Below are 22,581 nucleotides of genomic sequence, written 5' to 3' on the forward strand. Positions count from 1 at the left end.
CTTATTACAGGTCTTTAAAGGAGTTCATCTTCTGGGTTAGGTTCAGTGCCCAATAACCTTGGATTGAGAACTTCTCAACAAGTAGACTGCCTTTTTCTCAGTGCTATCTTTGGCCCAGGGACTTGTACAATATAAGGATCATGAGATTTGAAGAGAAACTAGAGATATGATGGTGGGAAGGAGACAAATTTACCTACATTGTTTTGGTCTGGGTAAAAGGTCATTGGCCTTTTCTTGTTCACTGCTCTGTGAGAGAGGAAAATGGGTCAGATCGACCTTTTCTGCCACTCAGAAGTTCCTGTGGTATTTGGTAAAGAGTATACTGTGGCTTGCTGTGTGAAATATTCCTGCGACTTGTCAGGCAGAACTGGGACAAGAATTCCAGCATTGGGCACAATAAATACTGTGTCATAAGTACAGCAGACATTAAATAATTAAGCTCCTGGGGCGCCTGGGTGGCTCAGTCGGTTAAGCCTCCGACTTCGGCTCAGGTCAGATCTCACGTTGGTGGGTTCGAGCCCCACGTCAGGCTCTGTGCTGACCGCTAGCTCAGAACCTGGAGCCTGTTTCCGGTTCTGTGTCTTCTTCTCTCTCTGCCCCTCCTCCTCTCATGCTCTGTCTCTCTCTGTATCAAAAATAAATAAATAAATAAATAAATAAATAAATAAATAATTAAGCTCCTTTTCGAACTAAGATAAGAGTGGCAGTGTGCTTCATGCAAATGCAGTGAATCCGGTTAATCTCCTAGCAGACCTGTTTGATGTCTTAACAAATGAATATCCCTTGTAGACAGTGACTTAGGGCTCTAGTAAGTATTGACTGACTCTGCCTGTGGTTCTGAGTCCAATCTCTGCTCCCCACCCTTCTATTGAATTAGATTGTTCTAAAATACAAGTTTATGTTTAGTCATTTTGTCCTGGGGAGAAAGATGATGATATTTTTTTCAGTCTTTCTAATAAGTGCAAAGTCACTAGATTTAGTATATTTATACAGTCACACCAGTTGGCCCACGAGACTTATTTTGGGTCAGCCAGTTACCATGTATATAACTTTGTGTCTGTACCTCAGATTGTCTGATTTCTAAGTTGCTGTGTCTGTGTGTGTGTCTGTGTCTGTCTGGGGGTGGTATTTGGTTGGGAGGACATTTATTTACTGCAAAGTATATGATGACTTTTATGTAAACTGGCTGTTTAAGATACAGGTAGGTTTAAGCATTGTGGTTAAGCACCGTCTCTGGAATTCCACTGCTTGAGTTTAAATCTGTGCTCACATGGGCGCCTGGGTGGCTCGCTCAGTTGAGCATCTGACTTCAGCTCAGGTCATGATCTCATGGTTCGTGGGTTCAAGCCCCTCGTCGGGCTCTGTGCTGACAGCTAGCTCAGAGCCTGGATTCTGCTTCACATTCTCTGTCTCCTCTATCTCTCTGACCCTCCCCTGCTCACGCTGTCTCTCTCAAGAATAAATAAAAACATTAAAAAAAATAATAAATCTGTGCTCACTGACTTACTAGCTGTGTGTCTTTGGACAGATTCTAAGCTTAATTTCTGTTTACAGATAATAGCACCTACTTTACAGAATTATTATAAAGATTAAATGAAGTAATCATGCAAAGCTGTTAGCACAGTGTGTGGCACGTTTGACTAATAAATCATTTGTTTCTGTGCTGCTATTGCTGCTTGGTTGAAGAAGCAATTTAATAGATGTCAGTTTCTTGTGGGAGAGTCTTTGTTGTGCTGTTTTAGTTGAACTGATTTGCTGGTAAAGAGAATATAAAAAAAAAAATTTGTTCCTCAGTCACAGTCACCACTTTTCGCCACATGTGGCTGATGTCTACTATGTTGGACACTACCGATGGAGAACATTTTCATCATCATGGGAAGTTCTCTTGGACAGTGCTATTCTAGATACAGATGTGACTTTCTTTAATGCTTATGGTGACACCATAAGATGAATGTTATCCCCATTTTACTTATAAGGCTATTAAGACTGGTTAATAAAGAGGTTAAATATGTCTCTGTTATGTGTCCAAGTATACCAAAGACACATATATAGCCAGTAAAAGGCTGAGGTAGGATTCTAACTTCAAATACCATGCTTTTTGATACTGTCTCCCTTGTTAGTTACTGCACTGTTGTATAAGTGTGTTTGTGCATTTGGGGAAGCATAAAATTTCCAGTTCTAGTAACTGTGTCAAGATCTCTGTATAGGATTATATAGATAAAGTATAAATAGGTGCCCATTGTAGATGTTCAGTAAATATTTACTGAATAAATGTCATCCAGTTCATCCACAGATACCACTGAAAATGTTATTGTACATTTATATACTGGAAGGAAATTGCATTAAAATATTTTTAATGAGGGGCTCCTGGGTAGCTCTGTCGATTAAGTGTCTGACTCTTGATTTCAGATTTCAGCTCAGGTCTTGATCTCACACTTTGTTGAGATCAAGCCCCATTTCAGGCTCCGTGCTGATAACACAGAGGCTGCTTGGGATTCTCTCCCCTTCTCTTTCTGCCCTTCCCCCCTCTTCCGTCTCCCTTTCTCCCTCCCTCTCTCAAAAATAAATAAATAAGGGCGCCTGGGTGGCTTAGTAAGTTGAGCATCCGACTTCGGCTTAGATCATGATCTCACGTTTCATGGGTTTGAGTCCCGCATTGGGCTCTGTGCTGACGGCTCAGAGCCTGGAACCTGCTTCTGATTCTGTGCCTCCCTCTCTCTTTGCCCCTCCTCTGCTCTGTCTCGCTCACTCTCTCTCTCAAAAAAAAAATTAAATAAAAATTAAATAAGCTGAAAAATATTTTTAATGAATGGGTATTACTTCACTATGTAAGAATTAAAGATGAGATCAGTAGAAAAAGATGAAAAAAATAAACCACACAGATTGAGGGGACGGAATCGAGAGGCTTCATTCTAGCTTTTATTTAAATACATGTGTATATTTAATTGGTCTTCTCCTCCACATATACCAGAGAGCAGGAAAAGGGCTTATTTAAACCTTTTTGCTATGGGTTTGATTCCCCAGTTTCAAATACTTAAGAGGCTTCTTGGAGTGTAGGTTTTGGAATCACAGAGTTCTGATGTGTTCTCTGGTATGTACTGGTTTGTGTGATCTTGACTAAATCACTTATGTTTGCTGAGCCTCACTTTCCTCATCTGTTTAAAAGTAAGGAACAATCAAATGTGGCAGATTATAAGAACTGAGAATTAGTCATTGGTTTAGTAAAATATATTTTGAATGAGTGAATGATAGCTTCTAGAAAATAGTATTTAATAAATGACTTCATCGTTAAGAAAGTGCTATTTGGATTTTAATAGGATTATTTTGAAATTTTTATAATGACTCCTAGGCATAGTTTGCACAATGCTTATTTAAATTCTCCTTATGGTTTGATTAATGGGCTATAGAAGGGAGAGGGATAAGTAATGGGGCTATTTCTTGCTTGAAATGAATTATGTAGCACGTTTGGTGTAGCCTGTTTGAATGCCCTAAAATTATGTTATTATCCACCCCGATCTTCATTTTACATATATAGAGGCCTAGGTATAAACCAGCCAAATCTGATATCCTTGGGGAATGTGTAGTTTCACGGCAAGGCTTAGAGTAGAATGCTGCCCTGCATGGTATGTAATTTTCCAGGCTTTACCACTGCTACTCACTGGCCAAAGTGTTGTCATGGAACCTTTCTGCCAAATACTTGGTGAGCTTTTGGTAATTTATTTTTTTTTATAGGGCTAGACTTGTTAATGCTTAGCACCTAAAAAATAGAAATAATAAGTTAGAAAAATATCAGCCAGCCTGGTGTGGTGGTTTTCAAACTATTCCATGAAGTTGCCTTAGAAAAGTCACCAAGGAAGACCAGTATAGTGAAACTTTAGCTGTGTTTCATATAGGTCAGCATAACTTTTATCTACTTTATATATTGGGATTCTATGTACAATTATATTTGAAAAAAATGGCTTCACTGTCCCCCTACCACCAAAGTTTGAAAACCAGTGGTATATATAATTGAAAGAGCCCTGCTTCAGGAGCTTTAGCACTAGCTCTCTTGTGAGCTAGTTAAAAAACCTTGGGAGAAAGAGAATTTGATTGGATAATTTTTATGGTTTCTTCTAGCCCCCAAATAGTATAATTTAAAGATCTAATGTCAAGACTATAAGTAGACTTGAATTTATTTTTTCAGGGAAAAGTAAAGAGTATGTAGGACAGAATTTCAGGTATTCGTCATTTCTAAAAGTGACCATGACTTGTCCTAGCACCGTGGCCTGAATTTGAGTGTGTTTAGTCTGGGTTATAGGAAGGCGCATACAGTATGGTCTTGTCCTCAAAGAATACTGTTGCTTTGAGCCTCTATCTGACCACTAGTTATTGTCGTTGCCTTTGGTGGCTGCCACAAAGACGGCATCTGTTTATTGGTGTCAGTGAGGTCATGTGACCTGGTGAGCAGATGGCCCTGGTGAAACCTTGACTTTACAGGTCTTGTCCTCTCACACAACCAACCATTTGCTGCATACGATTAAAATATCACTAACAAGGGTAATTTCGCATGCTTTTTGGCGAATGTGGTTAGCAGGATGTGACATGACACAGCACTACGTTCTTCCTCCAAGTGCCATCTCCCTTGAGGCCGTGCCTCCCCGGCTCACCCCTGTCTCACCATGCCCAGGCTTGCCTTCCAGCTCACCTGCTCCAGATGGGCGGCACAGTGGGAGGACACTGGCAAAGGCAGATGTGTTTATTTTCCGGAGACAAAATGTTTTGCTGCCGCAGATGGCAGTGCCTTCAAGCAAATGGCAGCCTTTGACACCGCTGCCACACAGCCTGGGCATCTTGACAGACAGAGCTGGCTTACTTTTGGTGAGGAGGAAATTGAAGAAAAAAAATCAAGATGTTCATCATGAAACTCACGGAATTTCGGTGTAAGCAGCAGTTCTTTCAGACTTGGAGAACAGTTCTTTCCTGCCAGACCTCAGTCATTTAGTCAGTTAACTGGAGTTTCAAGATGAGCTGAGCCAAGAGTTATAGTTCTGTTAATTATTTTGTTTCCTAGGCTGAATAGGACCTACAGAAAAACTGAAAACATTTGGCTACATTTAGAGAGAGATTCAATGGTACTGCAAAACACATGTGCATCTCAGGTCACATCTCACAGGAGTCTCAGGATTGGGTGTGGCTCATGTCTGCCCCATTGGAGATGCTGCTGTTCTAGTTTTAGTGGTCTTATTGATTATCTAAAGGCCCAGGGACAGATACTTGATGTTGAGATGCCTTAATACGACAACACTGTGCATATAGTGTTTTTCTGCCAAGAAGAATAAGAGTTCTGACAGCTGCCCTTTGAAGGAATTTGTAGTCACTAGGGTTTGACTAAAGTCCATTAGGAAGATAAAGACTTCGATATTGAATCATTAAATTACTCATCTTCTAAGAAAAAAATGGCTTAAGAATATCCTTTTTCAAAAGTTACTGGCTTTATCAGGAATCCTTCCCCCCCCACTCCCCACCGCCCCCCCTTTTTTTTAATATGTGCTGTTTTTCCCAGCCCTAGTGCTGATAGAGTTAGGAGTTTGCAGGTGTAAAGTCCTCCCCTCTCCCCCTCCCCATCTCTCTCCAGGGGGTTGTATGTGAGAAGGTGTTGCTTTCTCACTCAGAGAGCATATATGTGCTACCCTGTTGGATGCCTGCTGTGAGCAGAGAGAACCCCTGTTCTGGGTGAATGGAATGAGCTTATTGGGTGGCTGGGATTGTGCAGCCACATAATGCCAATTTTTCACTTAGAGCATCTTTCCTACCCACGATGGGGTTGAAGGTAATTGGTCTAAATTCATACTGTTTTGAAACTTAGGTCCCGAAATTATGTGATTTCCCATTAAGGTTTGGTGCAAGTCGGGAGCAGCAGAGTACTGTGTCTGCTTAGTAGAAACATGCTTTACTTTGAAAATGTTTACCATTAGAAGTGCAGGTTTACCTGTACTTTTCGGATCGCTTTAAACCAGTGCCCTGACCTGTGTGGGCACTCCCTCACACTCACAGATACACATACACATACACTCTGACATCTTGGTGCTTCCCCCTAATGCCTGTATTTTAATTAATTTATTTTATTTTATTTTAATTCTCATATAAACATATAGTGTTATATTCATTTCAGGTATACAATATAGTGATTCAACTTGATGCGTTTTTTTGCCCCGGCCCACGATCATGCAGGGATATTAATTCAGGGACTGATTCCTAAAACTCTGTGAGATTGTCCCATACTCTTTTCAATAACAGTGTCCTAAAATGAAGGACAGTGAGAAGTCTTTGAAGGAAGGGGTTCTGTTTTTTGACCTGGGAGCTAGTTACACATGTATTCATTAAACTGTATGTATATATTTTGTGCACCTTTATATGTATGTGTTATTTTACAAAAAGCTTATGAAAATAAAAAGGGTAAAAGAGTAACAAAGTATAACACATTTTTTGAAAAGTTGAAGAAAATAAGTTCAGATTTACCATTGCTTTTGAGCAAGGACAGCAGAGCAAATAGCATTAATTAGATTGAAAAGAAAAGAGGAAGGAAGAGGAAATAATCTCTGAATCATTATAAAGTAATCTGCCAAAACTCCACAGTGCCTTTTTGATACCTCCTAATGTGTGCATTCTATAGCTGAGAAGTTCCAAAAGTGCTGATAGTCATTCATTCGGCAGATCTACAATCTGCATTGTCCTTGGGGCCAGGGAAACAGGCTCGAAGCTCAGTGTGTGCCTTTAGATGGAGAACTTGCATTGCAGAGTGACTAGTGCCACAATGGCCATACAGATAGATAGGTGCTCTGGGAACAGAACCTAACTTGACCCTAAAAGGACCGGCTGCCATTAAAGGCAAAGGTGAAGCCAAAAGGAAAACCAGAAGCACAGACCAAAAGAAGGTGTTAAGTCAGATACAGGGTTTTCTAATGATTTATGTACTCTGAGTCTCCTCCTAATTTTTTTACCTGTGTTAACTAGTGGGAGCTATATACAAATTAGTGCTCTACTGATTGAAAAAATATATAAATAAATACCTTTATATAGTTTTACTACATATGTACATATATTATAAAATCTGCAATCTAAATAGTTTGTTAAATATGGCTGAGATATTTAGGGGAATGGTAAAAGATTGAAACCAGAGAGCCCCTGTTAGGAAGATTTTGATGAAAAAGCTTTATGCTAAAAGCAGTGGGCCTCTCCGGCAGCTTGTTGGCTAAGTGGGGGTTAGCACAAACAGATGAGATTTGGTTAAACATTGGCTCCTGTTTAGGGAAAGAAGAGAGAAACAGGGAGACCAGTGAGGAGCTTCCAGGTCAGTTGAAGAGGTAAGAGTAACTTATTTTGAACCTAGGCTGTTCTAATAGAAGGGTTCTGAAACATCCTTTTCCCCAGGATTTCCTTAGTGTTCTGTATCTGGTTGCTGTGGACATCCAGAAACATACATAGCCATATATAGTCCTAAATAGTCTTTTCCGACAGAGTGATTTATTAACTCAGGAAGGTGAGCCAGCTATGATGTTCAACATTCATAGATATTCATGGGCGTCCTTAGCATGTCCACCTTAATATTTGCCTAGTAGTATACAAAGCATGGCTTCTGCATTTAAATTTTTGAGAACTGGCTTAAAGGTATATGGAATCTTCAGTTTTCCCTGGGAACTGCCAGCTCATGAAAAACAGCTCAGGTGGCCTTGTTGCAGATGTGGTGGCGTTGGTTTTCCCATTGCACAATCAGCAATTTTATTTTGATGTTATTTGGGAGAAAGCAGTATTTTTGATTAGCAAGTAAAATTAATGTAGAAAACAAATACCGTGTTAACTAGTTGGTATAATAAGGCATCTGTGCCATGTTGCATTTCAACTCATTAAATTTCTAAACTTCTAATTACGGTAAGATTACAACCTTAATAGGAGAATGGTTCAAACTTGGGGTTAATGATGGCTTTAGAGAAGTAAAATGTACAGAGATTTTGGACTTATTGAAGGGGAACTTTAAAATCTAGTTTTGCTAAAAGTTGAAATATGCACAGTATTTAACTTTTTTTGCTCCTAGAATTCAGATTCAGTTGGCATTTATTGAGCATCTACTACTTACTAGACCTTTTAAAAACAATACTTATTTATTTTGAGAGAGAGTGCATGCGCGTGAATGGGGGAAGGGCAGAGAGAGAGAGAGAGAGAGAGAGAGAGAGAGAGAGAACCCCAAGCAGGCTCCACACTGACAACACACAGCCCAGTGCGATGCTGGATCTCTCAAACTATGCACTCGTGACCTGAGCCGAAATCAAGAGGCAGACACTTAACCAACTGAGCCACCCAGGTGCCCCACTAGGTATTCTTTCAGGAGCTTTAACACAGATGAGTACTTTTCCTTCCTCACATCTGTTGGGTAAGCAGTACTATCCCCATATTCAGATGGGGCACTTGTAGCTCCAGGGCCAAAGGACTGTCCGAGTCTTCATTGCTTGGGATCCAAATAGAGTTTTTTATATTTGCTCTGTCATCTTTCCCCTTATTGAGAGTCTTCTTAACTCCTCTTTCTCTCTTATCTTATCTCTGTATTCCACTAGTTGTTCCTGTCAATTCTACCTTCTAAATACATCTCATGTTGCATCCCTCCCCCTCCATCCCTGCTGCTTCTTCAGTATCCTATGGCATGAAAAAAGCTTGGCGCAGCAGAGGAACAGGAGTGGTTTTCACTGGCTTCCCTTTGGTTTACATGCTGAAATGACCTAATTCATGAGGTATACATGTCCCAAACATTCCACATTCCTCATGTTTCTTTACCTTCACATCTGCTATTTCCTCAATCTGGAATCCTCCTACCCCGTCTCTCCTGTGAGCTCCTTCCAGACCTAGGCGTCCATCTTCATCACCTGGCATAAAGCTTCTCACATAGTAAATGCTAAATAACTTTGAATTTAAAGTAGGGGTACCTGGGTGGCTCAGTCAGTTAAGTGTTTTTTGATTTTGGCTCAGGGCATGGTTTGCAGTTTATGAGTTTGAGCCCCACTTTGGGCTCGGTGCTGACAGTGCAGAGCTTGCTTGGGATTCGCTCTCTCTTCCTCTTTCTGCCCCTCCTGTTCTCTCTCCCTCAAAAATAAATAAATGGAACTTTAAAATAAACAAATAAAGTCACATTTCAAATGCAAAAGTGAAGTTGGTTGGGGTGTCTGCCCATTCCATAACTATCCTATGTTCTAGTCTCAGCTCTTGCAAGATTTAGTTGAAGCCTTTTATAAATTGTATACATTTACACTTAAGGCATAATCACCATTGTTATTAGAAAAAGAGATTGATGGGTTTCCTTAAAAAGGACTGTATCAGAGAGGATTAAAACCAGAGTACATATGTCCTATATTCTTTAGGTGCTAGGGATAAATATTCTTCTCCAGCCTTATCCATAGTGCCACAGTCTTTTAGAGCTAGAAAAGGTACATAGGTTGTGAAGACTGTTGGAAGTTGTAGAAATCTTTGAGATTTTTTTGAAGTATTCAGCGAACAATGCAATTCCAACATAGGTACAAAGCCCTTCTTTAATTAAAATGGCAAAATTCACATTGAAAATTGAAAATTATGCCATCAAACTAATGCAAAGCAAGTAGGTAGTGAATTCTGTTGAGTATTGGAAATAAACTTCTGATTCAGAGCACCAGTATAAGAAAATAATAACTGATCCATTTTGTTTATTCATGAATTTGCAAAATTGGGCATTGGCAAAGCAGTTATGGTATTGATTTCTGTACGATAAACAGAAATCAGTACCATAACTGCTATTTGTTGAGTACTTACTACATGTTTTATGTAGCTGTAGATCCTTTAGAGTCATATGGTCTGACATTAAATCTGCCCTTTTAAAACTTAAAGTGTTATAGGTCACATAAGATGTGATACATGAAATAGAGAACAATAGATACTGGTATGCAAAATAGTATACTCTGAAATATTTGAGTGTGAAACTGACATTTACATATTGAATTATATTTTCACACTGATTTCCATTTTGCGGAGGCAGCATGGTTTCCTAGAAAAACATACAAGACTTGGAATTAGAAGTCTAAATTCTGGTCCTGACACTAATTATCCATGTGACTTAGGGGCACATCACTGTCCCTTCTTTGGACTTGAGTCTTCACATTGGTGAAAGGGACGTTAGACAAGCTAGTTGAGCTTTTCTTCTTAGTCTATAAATGGCATCTTTATGAAATATTCACAGTGACACAGATGGGATTTTAGAGAAGCCTTGACAATCAACTGGGCTAGAAGAAATCGCATGCTCTGTCCCTCATGAGCCCAGTCTTGTTTAGTGTATTTAGAAGTCTATTTATTAAACACTGTCATCACTAGACAGACTCCTTTGTCCCATTGGTGGTTCTGTGTCTCCTTCCACATTACACCAGGAATAGAAGTATGCTTCACACACTGCTTAAAGTTCCAAGGTACAGCACAGTGCAAAAGAAACCGCACCTCCGAAGCACCTCATTCCTAGCAACATCGGCCTATTCAATTAGAGGTGGCAAAGGCTGGCCTGGCTCCAAAGGAAGACTGTCAATTCCTCTCTTTTTCTGTGTCCACGCTCGGCGGGATGCTTCCTCACGCCCACCTCTCTCCCCCTTGCTGTGACTTTGGTTTCCGCCAGATGTCACACCGCTGCTTGTCACCGCCCAGACTCTCGTCGCTGATTTTGTTGTTTCAGTGTATTTATCACAACTGTTCTCTTTAGCTGTAAAATTTATGGAATTTCACACTCTTCGTAATCACTACAGTGTTTCTTTTTCATGAGAGAGGGAATATACAAGGAGTTGTATGCACAAGAGTTGGAGGGAGGGAAATGCATCACCTAACTTGAGGAAAGTTTGTGTGTGTTTACCGTGTACACCCCCCCACTCTCAAATGTACAAAGTGAAACAGCTCAGTTCTGCCTGACTCAGGTACTTAGGAAGTCCATTTCAGTCCCAGGCAGAAATGTATAAGAGATTTGCTCATTGGCTAATTTCTTGGCTTAAATTTTATCCCTTTTCACAACCAAAAAAAAGAGGGATGATTTGATTGGCTCTTTGTGGGACATCTTGATCTTAATTATCTGGTCAGATCTGTTAATAATGTGGTCAGATCCTAAAAGAGATGGTGGTGGTGATGATGATAATAACTAATTTGTATTACTGTTATTAACAGGCATTTGCATTGAGCACTTTACATTTATTTAAACCTTCCTAATATATAACCCTAATAATGGATGCTGTTATTATCCCCATTGTATAGTGAAGAAATTTTAAAATGACTGAAAGCACTCTACTCTGTTTATTTTTATTTTTTATTAAGTTTTTTTTAACACTTATTTATCCTTGAGAGACAGAGCATGAGCAAGGGAGTGTAGAGAGAGGGGGAGACACAGAATCTGAAGCAGGCTCCAGGCTCCTTGCTGTCAGCCCAGAGCCTGACGCAGGGCTTGAACTCATGAACTGCAAGATCATGACTGAGCCAAAGTAGGCCGCTTAACCGACTGAGCCACCCAGGCACCCCTATTTATTTATTTTTAAAGTTCATTCATTTTAAGAGAGAGAGAGAGAGCATAAGCAGGGCAACAGCAGAGAGAGTGAGAGAGAATCTCAAGCAGGCTCCATACTACCAGCACAGAGCCTGACGTGGGGCTGGCTCAATCCCATAACCCATGATCATGACTTGAGCTGAAGTCTAGAGTTGGATGCTTAACCAACTGAGCTACCCAGACACTCCTAATGCTCTCCACTTTAAAATAAACTTATATCAGGGTGCCTGGGTGGCTCAGTCAAGCATCTGACTTTGGCTCAGGTCATGATCTCATGGTTCGTGGGTTCAAGCCCTACATCAGGCTCTGTGCTAACAGTTTGGAGCCTGTAGCCTGCCTAGGATTCTGTGCCTTCCTTGCTTTCTGCCCCTCCCCTGCTCGGATTCTCATTCTCTCTCTCTCTCTCTCTCTCTCTCTCTCTCTCTCTCTCTCTCTCCCTGTCTCTGTCTCAAAAGTAAATAAACATTAAAAAAAAAAAAAAGCTTGTATGATGTTCTTTCTAAGGGAGGAAAAGATAACCACATTTGTGTGGTGGTGTTTTTTTTTTTTTCCCACTTGTAAAAAGAGGCAAAATTTTGGTGGTACCTTTTTTTAGAAACTAAAATTCATTTTGAGTTCCCTGGATAGTTCACATAAAATTTTTTCTTTGTCTATCAGTTAGATACAACTTTAAAACTAAAGTATTTTGGTATTTGTACTGTAAACCATTGATGGTGATCCTCAAGGCTGTTATTGGGCAGGGAATGTATCATCTAAATATTTGGATCTTTTGTTGATCATCTGGATGTTTAGTTCAAAATTGTATATAATATTCAGTCCTAGACTTTGTTGTGAAGGATGCCAGTTCCTTGCCTTGGGGACCTCATAACTTTGTTTTATTACCTCGATTTGCCATCTAAATAATTAGAATAGTGGAGACAACCAAAGACTAGATTATATCATGCACAGGGCAGTGATTACTTTGTAGAGGATAGAGGTTTCCTGGCAGATCTGTCATGATTGATTAATGTTCCCATTTCCCTGGAATAATTAGCAGATTCTCACATGTAATGCTGCTCATGGGATAGAAGGGAATTGATGAAAAAGTAGCTAGAAAATGAGGCTTGGCTTTCAAGTGGACATATCTATAGTGGCAGAAACAACATGAAAGTACTTAATAAATTAGTAAATGGTACTTACTCTCCAAGACTGGCTGTAGGGTTTGTTTTTGTTTTTTTCAGGCTTGCAGAAAATCTATATATATCTATGACTTCAGGCTTGTGTCAGTCTCAAGATAGGTGAGGGTAGGTTGAACGTGAAGCGGATATGCTCTAAGTGAAGTTGCTTATGAATGTCTTTGGACAGTGAATACAATCACGTTGGTCCCCTGAAAGAGTCTGGGAAGGGGAAAGGAGGAAACTGTCATTAACTGCATTTCTTTGTGTCAGGCAGTGTGCTAGGCACTTTTCATGAACATTCCTCCATGTCCTTTATGAAGACTTATATGCAGAATTGTATTTCAGTGCTTAGGAGTAGGTGGGCTTCTCCTGAGTACTTGCCATGTCTGTCTCATAGGCACCGTGAACTTCATAGATGATTGTGTTTCTCTAGTAATAATTCTAGTATTTATTGATCCTTTAGTATGTTTTAGGCACTGTGCTTATTGTTTATATGCATTATCTCTTTGAATCTTCACTGTAGCCCTTTTGTGTAGGTATTAGCCTATGTCTTTTTTTTTAATAATTTTTTTAATGTTTTATTTTTGAGCGAGAGAGAGAGACGGCGTGAGCAAGGGAGGGTCAGAGCGAGAGGGAGACACAGAATCTGAAGACAGGCTCTAGGCTGTGAACTAGCTGTCAGTACAGAGCCCAACGCGGGGCTTGAACCCACCAACCGTGAGATCATGAGCTGAGCCGAAATCGAGTGCTTTACTGACTGAGCCACCCAGGCACCACTTAGCCCATATTTTCAGTAAGAACACTACAATTCAAAGAAGTTAAGTGACTAACTTTTCTAAAGCCACACATTGATAAGACAGTGAGGTTTTGAACTGTACAGTTTACCAAAGCTATTTCTTTTAAGTTTTTATTTAAATTCTGATTAGTTATCATATATGATAAAATTAGTTTCAGGTGTAGAATTTAGTGACTCATCACTTACATATAACACCCAGTGCTCATCCCAACAAGTGCCCTCCTTAATACCCATCACCCATTTAGCCCATCCCCCACCCTTTCCCTCCATGAACCTTCAGTTTGTTCTCTATAGTTAAGAATCTCTTAGGCTTTCTTCCCTCTTTCTTTTTTTCCCCTTCCCCTATGCTTTCTTAAACTCCACATATGAGTGAAATCATATCATATTTGTCTTTCTCTGACTTATTTCACTTAAGCATAATACAGTCTAGCTCCATCCACATCGTTGCAAATGACAAGATTTTGTTTTTTGTTAGCTGAGTAATATTCCATCATATGTATGTGTACACACACACTACATCCTCTTTATCTATTCATCAGTTCTTTTTTTAATGTTTGTTTATTTTTGAGAGAGAGAGGGCAGGGGAGGAGGAGAGACAGACAGACAGACACAGAATCTGAAGCAGGCTCCAGGCTCTGAGCTGTCAGCACAGAGCATGATGGGGGGCTCAAACCCATGAACTGTGAGATCATGACCTGAGCCAAAGTTGAAGCTTAACTGACTGAGCCACCCAGGCACCCCATATCCATTCATCAGTTTGAACATTTGGGCTCTTTCCACAGTTTGGCTATTATTGATAATTCTGCTATAAACACATCAGGATGTGTGTGCGTTTTTGAATCTGTATATTTTTGTATCCTTTGGGTAAATACCTAGTAGTGCAAATGCTGGGTCATAGGGTAGTTCTCTTTCTCTCTTTCTTTCTTAAATTAACATTTGTTTATTTTTGAGAGACAGAGAGCATGAATAGGGGAGGGGCAGAAAGAAAGGGGGACACAGAATCTGAAGCAGGCTCCAGGCTCTGAGCTGTTACCACAGAACCGGCTCGAACCCATGAACTCTGAGATCATGACCTGAGTCAAAGGCGGAGGCTTAACCAACTGAACCACCCAGGCGCCCCAAGGGTAGTTCTGTTTTTAACTTTTGAGGAACCTCCATACTGTTTTCCGGAGTGGTTGCACCAGTTTGTATTCCTACCAACACTGTAAGAGGGGTCCCTTTTCTCAACATCCTGGCCAACATCAATTGTTTCCTGTGTTGTTAATTTTAGCCATTCTGATAGGTGTGAGGTGTTATCTCATTATGGTTTTGATTTGTATTTTTTTGATAACGGGTGATGTTGAGCATCTTTTCATGTGTCTGTTGGCCGTCTGTATGTTGGAGAATATATTTGCAAGTGAAATACCTGTTAAACGGTTAGTATCCAAAATCTATAAAGAACTTATCAAACTCAACACCCCAAAAAATAAATAATCCATTTAAGAAATGGGCAGAAGACATGAACAGAATTTTTCCAGACATTTCTTCCTAAGATACTTATTTATGCTGTTATTCTCCCCTTTGTTCAATTCTGATGCCTAACCTGTATCCCAAATTTTCCTTTACTTAGCACCCTATGTCTGAAGGGTGTAAGAGGGATTCCTGGGTGGCTCTGTTGAGCGTCCGACTTTGGCTCATATCATGATCTCACAGTTCTTGAGTTTGAGCCCCATATCAGTCTCACTGCAGTCAGTGTGGAGCCCATTTCAGATCTTCTGTCCCCCACTCTCTCTACCCCTCCCCTGCTGTGCTCTCTCAAAAATAAACATTAAGAAATATAAGAAAAGGGAGTAGCAAGAGAAGGGCCCAGGAGTCTAGCAAAAAGCAACAATGTATGTGCATTCAGAGAGATGCTGACAGCTGATTTAAACTTGAGTGGATTCTTGGGAGTAGGACCTATCACTTTCTGATATTTGTTTAGTCATTTTCATCTCCTTGTCATACCAGACATTAGTCACATCTAAATTAAAACATATAATGCTTTCGGGTATGATTATTACTCATTCAGCAAATATTTATTGAGCATATATTATATGCTATAGATCATTGACCAAACCAGACATAATCCTTCCTTCGTGGAGCTTATAATTGGGATAAATATTTGGATAGGTGGGCTGTAAGCTTACACATAAGTATTTTTCTAAGCATACCACCAGCAGTCACACATGTGTATGCTGTCAGAATAGCACGAAATTGATGGGCTTAGAACTGGTCTCATTTCAGGAAAACAGTAAGGAATCAAGAATATGAGGGACAGTAACAGTCAAGAAATTCATAACTATGGCTTTGTCACTTGAACACCATGATTCTTAGAGGGGCAAGAGTGGCAGTACAGAAGACTTTATTTGAAACTTTAAAGCACCAGTATGAGGGTCACCTGGGTGGCTCAGTTGGTTAAGCTTCCAATTCTTGGTTTCAACACAGGTCATGATGTCACAGTTCATGGGTTTGAGCTCCGTGTAGGGCTCTGTGCTCAGAGCAGATGGCGTGCTTGGTATTCTCTCTCCCTTTCTCTCTATCTCTGTCCCCTCCCTCTCCCCCACTTGTTCTCTCCCTCCTCTCTCTCTCTCTCTCTCCCTCTCTCTCTCAAAATATATAAATAAATAAACTTAAAAAAGAAAACAAAACTAGTGTGAGCCAGAGATCTTTGATGGAGTATTGTCAGAAGACTTTCAGAAACTGCAAGTTGTTACACAGATGTATTGATTTAATTAGTCTAGCTAACACCATTTATTTATGCTTTCTCACACTTGCAAAAGTTGGTAATTCGAAGTCACACAATAATTTGTGAGTTATCTTCTCTACCACGTGTTGTGGCTTCTGAATACCAACTTTGATGAGTGTCTGTATCAGATGCTTAAGCATAAATAAATGATATTATATAGACCAATTAAGCAATACCATTTGCTTTTGAAGTTCTCTTGACATAGTTTCATGTAAAATCTTTTGGTGGTGGCTTTTAAAATCACATTGTTTTAAACACAGTGTAATCTCATAGTATGGGCAAGATCCTCATTAGAGGCAGAACATCTAGGTTCTGTTGCTTAGACCTCTTTCGGTATCTGAGTGGATCCTTAATTTGCCATTACAGCTTGATAAAATTGTTCTGGTTAACCATACAATGGGTGTTTTCGCTGATGAACAAAGAATGGTAGAGTTATCCTCTTAGCAAAAAGGTGAACTCTTCTTGGATTGGTAAGAGACTATATTGTGAAATGTCTTAGGGGAGGAAAACCAGTTCGAATTCCTTGCCATCTCTGTTTCCTCTTTCCCCCATTCTTCTCTCTGTTTCCTCTTTATTATTCTAATTTTAACCGTAAGAACACGAAGGTATTCTATGTCTGCCTGATTTTACAGTACGGTTTTCACACTTAAAAATAATTTTATCAGAAAAAAAATCTGTTAGATACATATTTTTTATCTTTAGCTAATTTAACAGTTTTGTTGTTTAAAGTGGCAAGCTATCGAAAGGAGACTGGGGTATAGCTGATATACTAGGAAATGTTGGTAAAATCTTTTCTTCCAGAGTTTGGGATGCCTCACCTCTATTATTTTTTCTCACCATACTCCCTAGAAGATAGAAAAGGGAAGGATTAATTGACCCAGTTTTACACATAAGGAAACAGAAACTCATAGGGGTTAAGTGTCTTGTCTAAGGTCAGACTTACTAAGAACGTAGTTGCAGAGTGTGGCAGAGAGTTGCAGAGCCTGACAGAGGGTAGCACACTACCCACTGGGAAATGTGACAAGCAGGTAATTATTTTCTCAGAAAACTTGACTACTACTGGTCAGTTCTTACTCCTCTCAGACTGTCCCCCATCCACCCAAGGCAGAAACTTGTTTGCAGGTTAGGGCTACACTGTAATCTTGAAGAAATGTTACTCAGGACAACTGGCTTGGAATTCTAAGGTAGTATATAATGTTTTCATGTGTTCTTCTAAGATGGGTTTCTTCAAGCTTCCCAAGTGCCCATGTTAAATCATTGTTCAAAGAATATAAAGTGTCACATTTAGGACCACTAGCTGTTATTACTATATATAGTATAGTTTTATTATATATATAGTATATATATAGTAGTTTTTTTTATATAGTAGTTTTATTACTTTAAAAGGGTGCATAAATGTACTCAGTTTAATTTAATGTGTATTTAATTGATATGTAAGTTTAAGGATGCACACATAGCCTTGAGCAAGGCCTGCTCACTACCCACTGAGGCAAATGCAAGGTGGGAAATACATTTTGCAGAGAAAAAGGAAGTCATGTAAAATGGGAGTCTCACCACTGATGCCTAGGGCCATACACAGGCTGGATTTAACATGGTATGTGGCCCAGCTGGTATAGAAAAAAATAATCATCCATTTGGAGATGAGGGGCAAGGCCAACTTAGTAAAGGTTCTTTGTAGAAACTTGCATGTTTAGATTTCCTGGTAATACAAAGAAAGAATACCTGTGAATTACTTTTTATATGTCTCATTGATAAAAATTACTTTCTAGTTACCTTAGGAGAACCTTGTTATATAAGAAAAATGTTAGGCATTTCACCTAAATCTACAGTTCTTTTAGTGTGCTATGTTTCCACAGTTCTTCTAGAGCATTTATGGACTTCCATTATTACCTTCTCCATTAAAGTTTAGTGATTTGAGGGGTGCCTGGCTGGCTCAGTCAGTGAAGCATGCAAGCCCCATGATGGGGGTGGAGCCTACTTAAAATAAAAAAAATTCTTTTTAATGTTTAGTGATTTGACTTAAATTTTTGAGACCTACTATCCTTCTGCACCCACAAGTTGTTTTTTTAATACTGTGGCATATGATCTACCACATGAAATTTTGGTCCAGGTGCCCAGATGGAACCTGTGTATTTTGGAAGATGTGGTTGGAACTGCCACTTTCTTTAGTCTGTAGCCTGACAGTCTCAGAACTGTGTTTTTTGGTTTCAGCAGTTAGGAAAGATGTAAGAGCACCTATGCTTTGCTTTTATAACAGGTTCTTGTCCACAGGCTTTACGAAGAAAGCAGCTTTTTTGAATACTTATAAGTGCTCCCAGTGCCCTTCCATTCAGACAAGCTGGCTTCCCTTTACCTCTTACCATACTCTCAGGCCTTTAGATTTCTCTCAATTTTTACTTTCATCATGATTTACTTAGCTGCTGTTATTTTCTTATTAATCAAGAATTGGAATGATCACATTTGTCATGGAAAGAGACGGTGCTGCAGCTTTGACCATGTCTGTCTCCATGTCTTTGCAGACCCCGTATCATGTCAACCTCCTCCTGGCTGGCTATGATGAGCATGAGGGGCCAGCGCTCTACTATATGGACTACCTGGCAGCTCTGGCCAAGGCCCCTTTTGCAGCCCATGGCTATGGTGCCTTCCTGACTCTCAGTATCCTGGATCGATACTACACTCCAAGTAAGTTCTAGCACTCTAGGTAGGGAATAGAGTCCCGTCCTGAGCTGCCTTCTGGTTTTGTACACTACTCCTGGAGTTGGGTGGCCAGGGCTTGAATAGAGGATGGATCCTAGGAAGCACACCCAGGTACCTTCTGGAAGCTGCTCTCCCCTCCAGGTCAGTAGGGTTCTTGAAAAGCTAATAGAAGTCCTCTTTTACCAGACAAAAGGAGATAATTGCATATGCCCAAGCTGGGTTTTGTTTTGTTTAAAAGGGTGCTGCAGAAGTGAGTAAAACTATAATTTTTCAGGTACAAAGTTCAGTTTTTTAATTCATTTTGCCCAGCTTAGATGCTTATTCGCATTTCAGCTATAAAGAATGAGCAAATAAACCAAGTGGTTTGTACATGTAAATTTTGAGCTGGGGTGGATGAACAGGTCTCCAGCATGACAACTAAGGGTTTCTTTGCTTAAGCATCAAAGCTTTTAAGACCACAAGCCTTGGCCCTTCCCTTGGTTCTTATCACCTAATGGCTGCCCCTCCTGTAGGAAAGAGGTGGCTCTCTGCTTGTCAATAATCTGTTTGTTAGCTTGGTAAAGCTTCCAGCACGGACATGCTTTTGTCCTCAATTCTGTCTTCCAACTCCAATCCCAACCTTGACTTTAGCCAATGTGAGCAGTAGGCACTTGGGATTGTTCACTTTTACAGGCTGTAGATGCAGCACAGATAGCCATTTCTCTCCTTAAATTCCATTCTTCCCTATCATTGCAGTAAAAATATGGCTTCTTTACTCTTTTTTTGGTGCTGTCCTCTCACTCAACCTTAGCCATGCCAGAGCTCCAGGCCACATCCTGAAAAGCATTAGCATGGCCTCCTCGTGACGGTTTCTTGATTTGGCATCTGTCAGTAATACAGCTGACTTGCCCACCAAAATCACCACTCACCACCCCTGAAGCCTCACTGCATATGTCATCCCAGTTTGCCATGCCTGTGGACAGTCGCTTTGGTTCCTATTTTATGAGAGTCGCAGCCCTATCCCATGAATTCTCTTTCCATTGTTAAACTGAGACCCAGCTGGGAAAGTGAGGCTAAAACTCTGGCCCTATCCTCCCTTACCCTGATTTGCAGCTGGCTAGGGCAGATGGAACTTATTTAAGCCCTAGTCTAAAAGGGTGGGGTGGGTAGGGGTGAGGGGGATGGGCTATAAAAAAGAGGCAAGCCGCTGGACTTCTCTAGAGGCAGGCCCTGGCCATGGGAGGCAGAATTCCGTCATGCTTACCCTTCGGTGTAGCAAATCAATTCGCAATGGCTTCTAGCTGCCAGAGCACTGGGTCTGGGGCACCCTCTACTGCATATGGAATAAGTTTGTTGCAAGCTAGAAGGCTAGGCATTTTTTTTGCCTTTTCTGTTTGTGTAGCATACTGACCTGAAGAAGGTTGAAACTTAAAAGTAGTGGCAGAGTTGGACTTAATGGCAACACCTTGAATATGTGACTCTGTGTTCTCTTTCAGCTATCTCTCGTGAGAGGGCAGTGGAGCTTCTTAGGAAGTGTCTAGAGGAGGTGAGTGGCTCCCACAGGGTCCTTAAAGGAGTGTTTATCTCTGTTTGCCAATATTGTTTCATTCCTTGGTTGCTTTTTTTTTTCCTGATCTTTGCCAGAAACTGTATTAAATACACACTAACCAGATGTGAAGTTGCTACCAGGGATAGAGTTTGGTGGGTAACAAACTCTTATGGGTTACCTTCTTATCAATGTCAGTTTTATAATTTAGTTACCTTTTTTGGGGGGCTCATCCAGTCTAGTGATTTTTAGAATTTGGCATGTATAAGAATTATCTTGGGATCTGGTTTATTGGTTGGTTGGTTGGTTTTTAAGCAGATTCATGGCTACCCTACTCCTGCCCCCCCCCCCCCATTCTGATTCAGTTGTCCTGGTGTAGAGTCTGAGTATTTAATTAGCAGTCCCAGGTGCTTTTGCTGTAGGCGGTAACTGGGTCATACTTTTAAGACCTACCGTCGAGGCGCCTGGGTGGCTCAGTCGGTTAAACATGCAACTTCAGCTCAGGTTGTGATCTCACCGTTCGTGCGTTCGGGCCCTGTGTTGGACCCTGTGCTGACAGCTCAGAGCCTGGAGCCTGCCTCGGATTCTATGTCTCCCTCCTTCTCTGCCCCTTCCCTGCTCATGTTGTGTGTCTGTCTGTCTGTCTCTCTCTCTCAAAAATAAATCATAAATGTTAAGAAAAAAAACTACCACCTTAGACTTTATACTTGATGTATTTGTGCCACCTGGGGTTGCCATACTGTCTGCTCTTTTTTTTAAAAAATGTTTTTTAATGTTTATTTTTGAGACAGAGCACTGGCATACCATATGCTTTGAGACTTTATTCACTGTGGACCCTAAACACAATCATTTTAGAAACCTGCATTTCTTGTCACCTTTTCTTGATTTTTGGAGTTTTTTTTTTGGACATAGGAGTCATCAGCCAGAGGGGACTCTGGAAATAGAATGGGTTGCTGATGCCCAGTTCTCAGCTGTGAAGGAAATGGGAAATATCACAGGAGGGAGGGCTTAGGCCTGGGGAGATGGGGAGGTGGACATTTCTGGGATATGCTCCTTTGGGAGCAAGTAGAGAGCTTTGTACCTTCTCTCTGGAGACTAAGTGAGGTGTTCAGGAAGGGTGGCCACAGAAGCCAAGATTTCCTCCAGCTGTGTTCCTCCATAATCTCCAGCCAGGTTAGTGGGGCCGCCTGCTTCCATGCACAGCAGAGCACGACTTGTTTGGAACAGCCTCTCAAGCAGAGTCTTAATGACAGTGCAGAGATGTTATTTTAACCACAGGTCAGATTGGATTGCAGGAGTTGTTCCAAGAGCAGTCCTGCCAGCACCCTTCCACCATTCCTATGGCCACACACACACACACACACACACACACACACACACGTCAGTCCTTATAATGTCAGTGGGTGGGGCTGTGATGACTGGATTAAATTCTTGGGACACAGGAGAACATTGCTTTGGTCCAAAGCTTACTCTAGGGCAGTCACTCCTTTGTTGGCTGATTACCTTGAGACATTTTTAAAAGAAGTCTGTGTTTACCAGACTCATGGGTAGCAGACTATGGGGACTAGAGCTTTGGATTTTCTTACTCTTTGATCAGCTGACTGACCGGAGACCGGCTCCCAGCTGCATCTCCCGGTTCTCCCTCACTGCCTTCCAGCCTCCAGCTACAGTTTGGCATTTCTTCAGTGTCTGAGTACTGACTGCCCCCAGTAGAATATAAGTGCCACAAAAGCAAGGATTTTTTTATCTGCTTGTATGTCCAGTGCCTCAAAGAGAGCCTGGCCTATAGTTAGTGCTCAATAAATATTTTTTGACTGATTTTTCTTCATCTCTCTCTGCAGCTCCAGAAACGCTTCATCCTGAATCTGCCAACCTTCAGTGTTCGAATCATTGACAAAAATGGCATCCATGACTTGGACAACATTTCCTTCCCTAAGCAGGGGTCCTAACCTCATGCCCTCCCTCCAGCTTGCCAGGGAACTTTTTTTGACCGGCTCCTTCATCTTTTTCTACTCTTTCGACGTGCATCCTTGATAGATGGTTAATTCAGAATAAAGCTGAATCTGGATAAATTGA

The 22,581-nt window shown here is 40.7% G+C and overlaps 1 protein-coding gene across 1 annotated transcript in view; it reads left to right on the forward strand.

Annotated features, from left to right (window-relative positions):
- Positions 1 to 22,581, forward strand: part of PSMB2 (proteasome subunit beta 2) — a 30,932-nt gene extending 8,351 nt beyond the window's left edge. Inside the window, exons 4-6 of the mRNA XM_029947674.1 lie at positions 18,803 to 18,965; positions 20,456 to 20,505; positions 22,347 to 22,581. Coding sequence (XP_029803534.1) covers positions 18,803 to 18,965; positions 20,456 to 20,505; positions 22,347 to 22,454 — 321 coding nt within the window. The 3' untranslated portion in view covers positions 22,455 to 22,581. The remainder of the gene's footprint in view (positions 1 to 18,802; positions 18,966 to 20,455; positions 20,506 to 22,346) is intronic.

The sequence above is a fragment of the Suricata suricatta genome, chromosome 8 (genome assembly GCF_006229205.1).
Source record: "Suricata suricatta isolate VVHF042 chromosome 8, meerkat_22Aug2017_6uvM2_HiC, whole genome shotgun sequence".
Lineage (NCBI taxonomy): Eukaryota > Metazoa > Chordata > Mammalia > Carnivora > Herpestidae > Suricata > Suricata suricatta.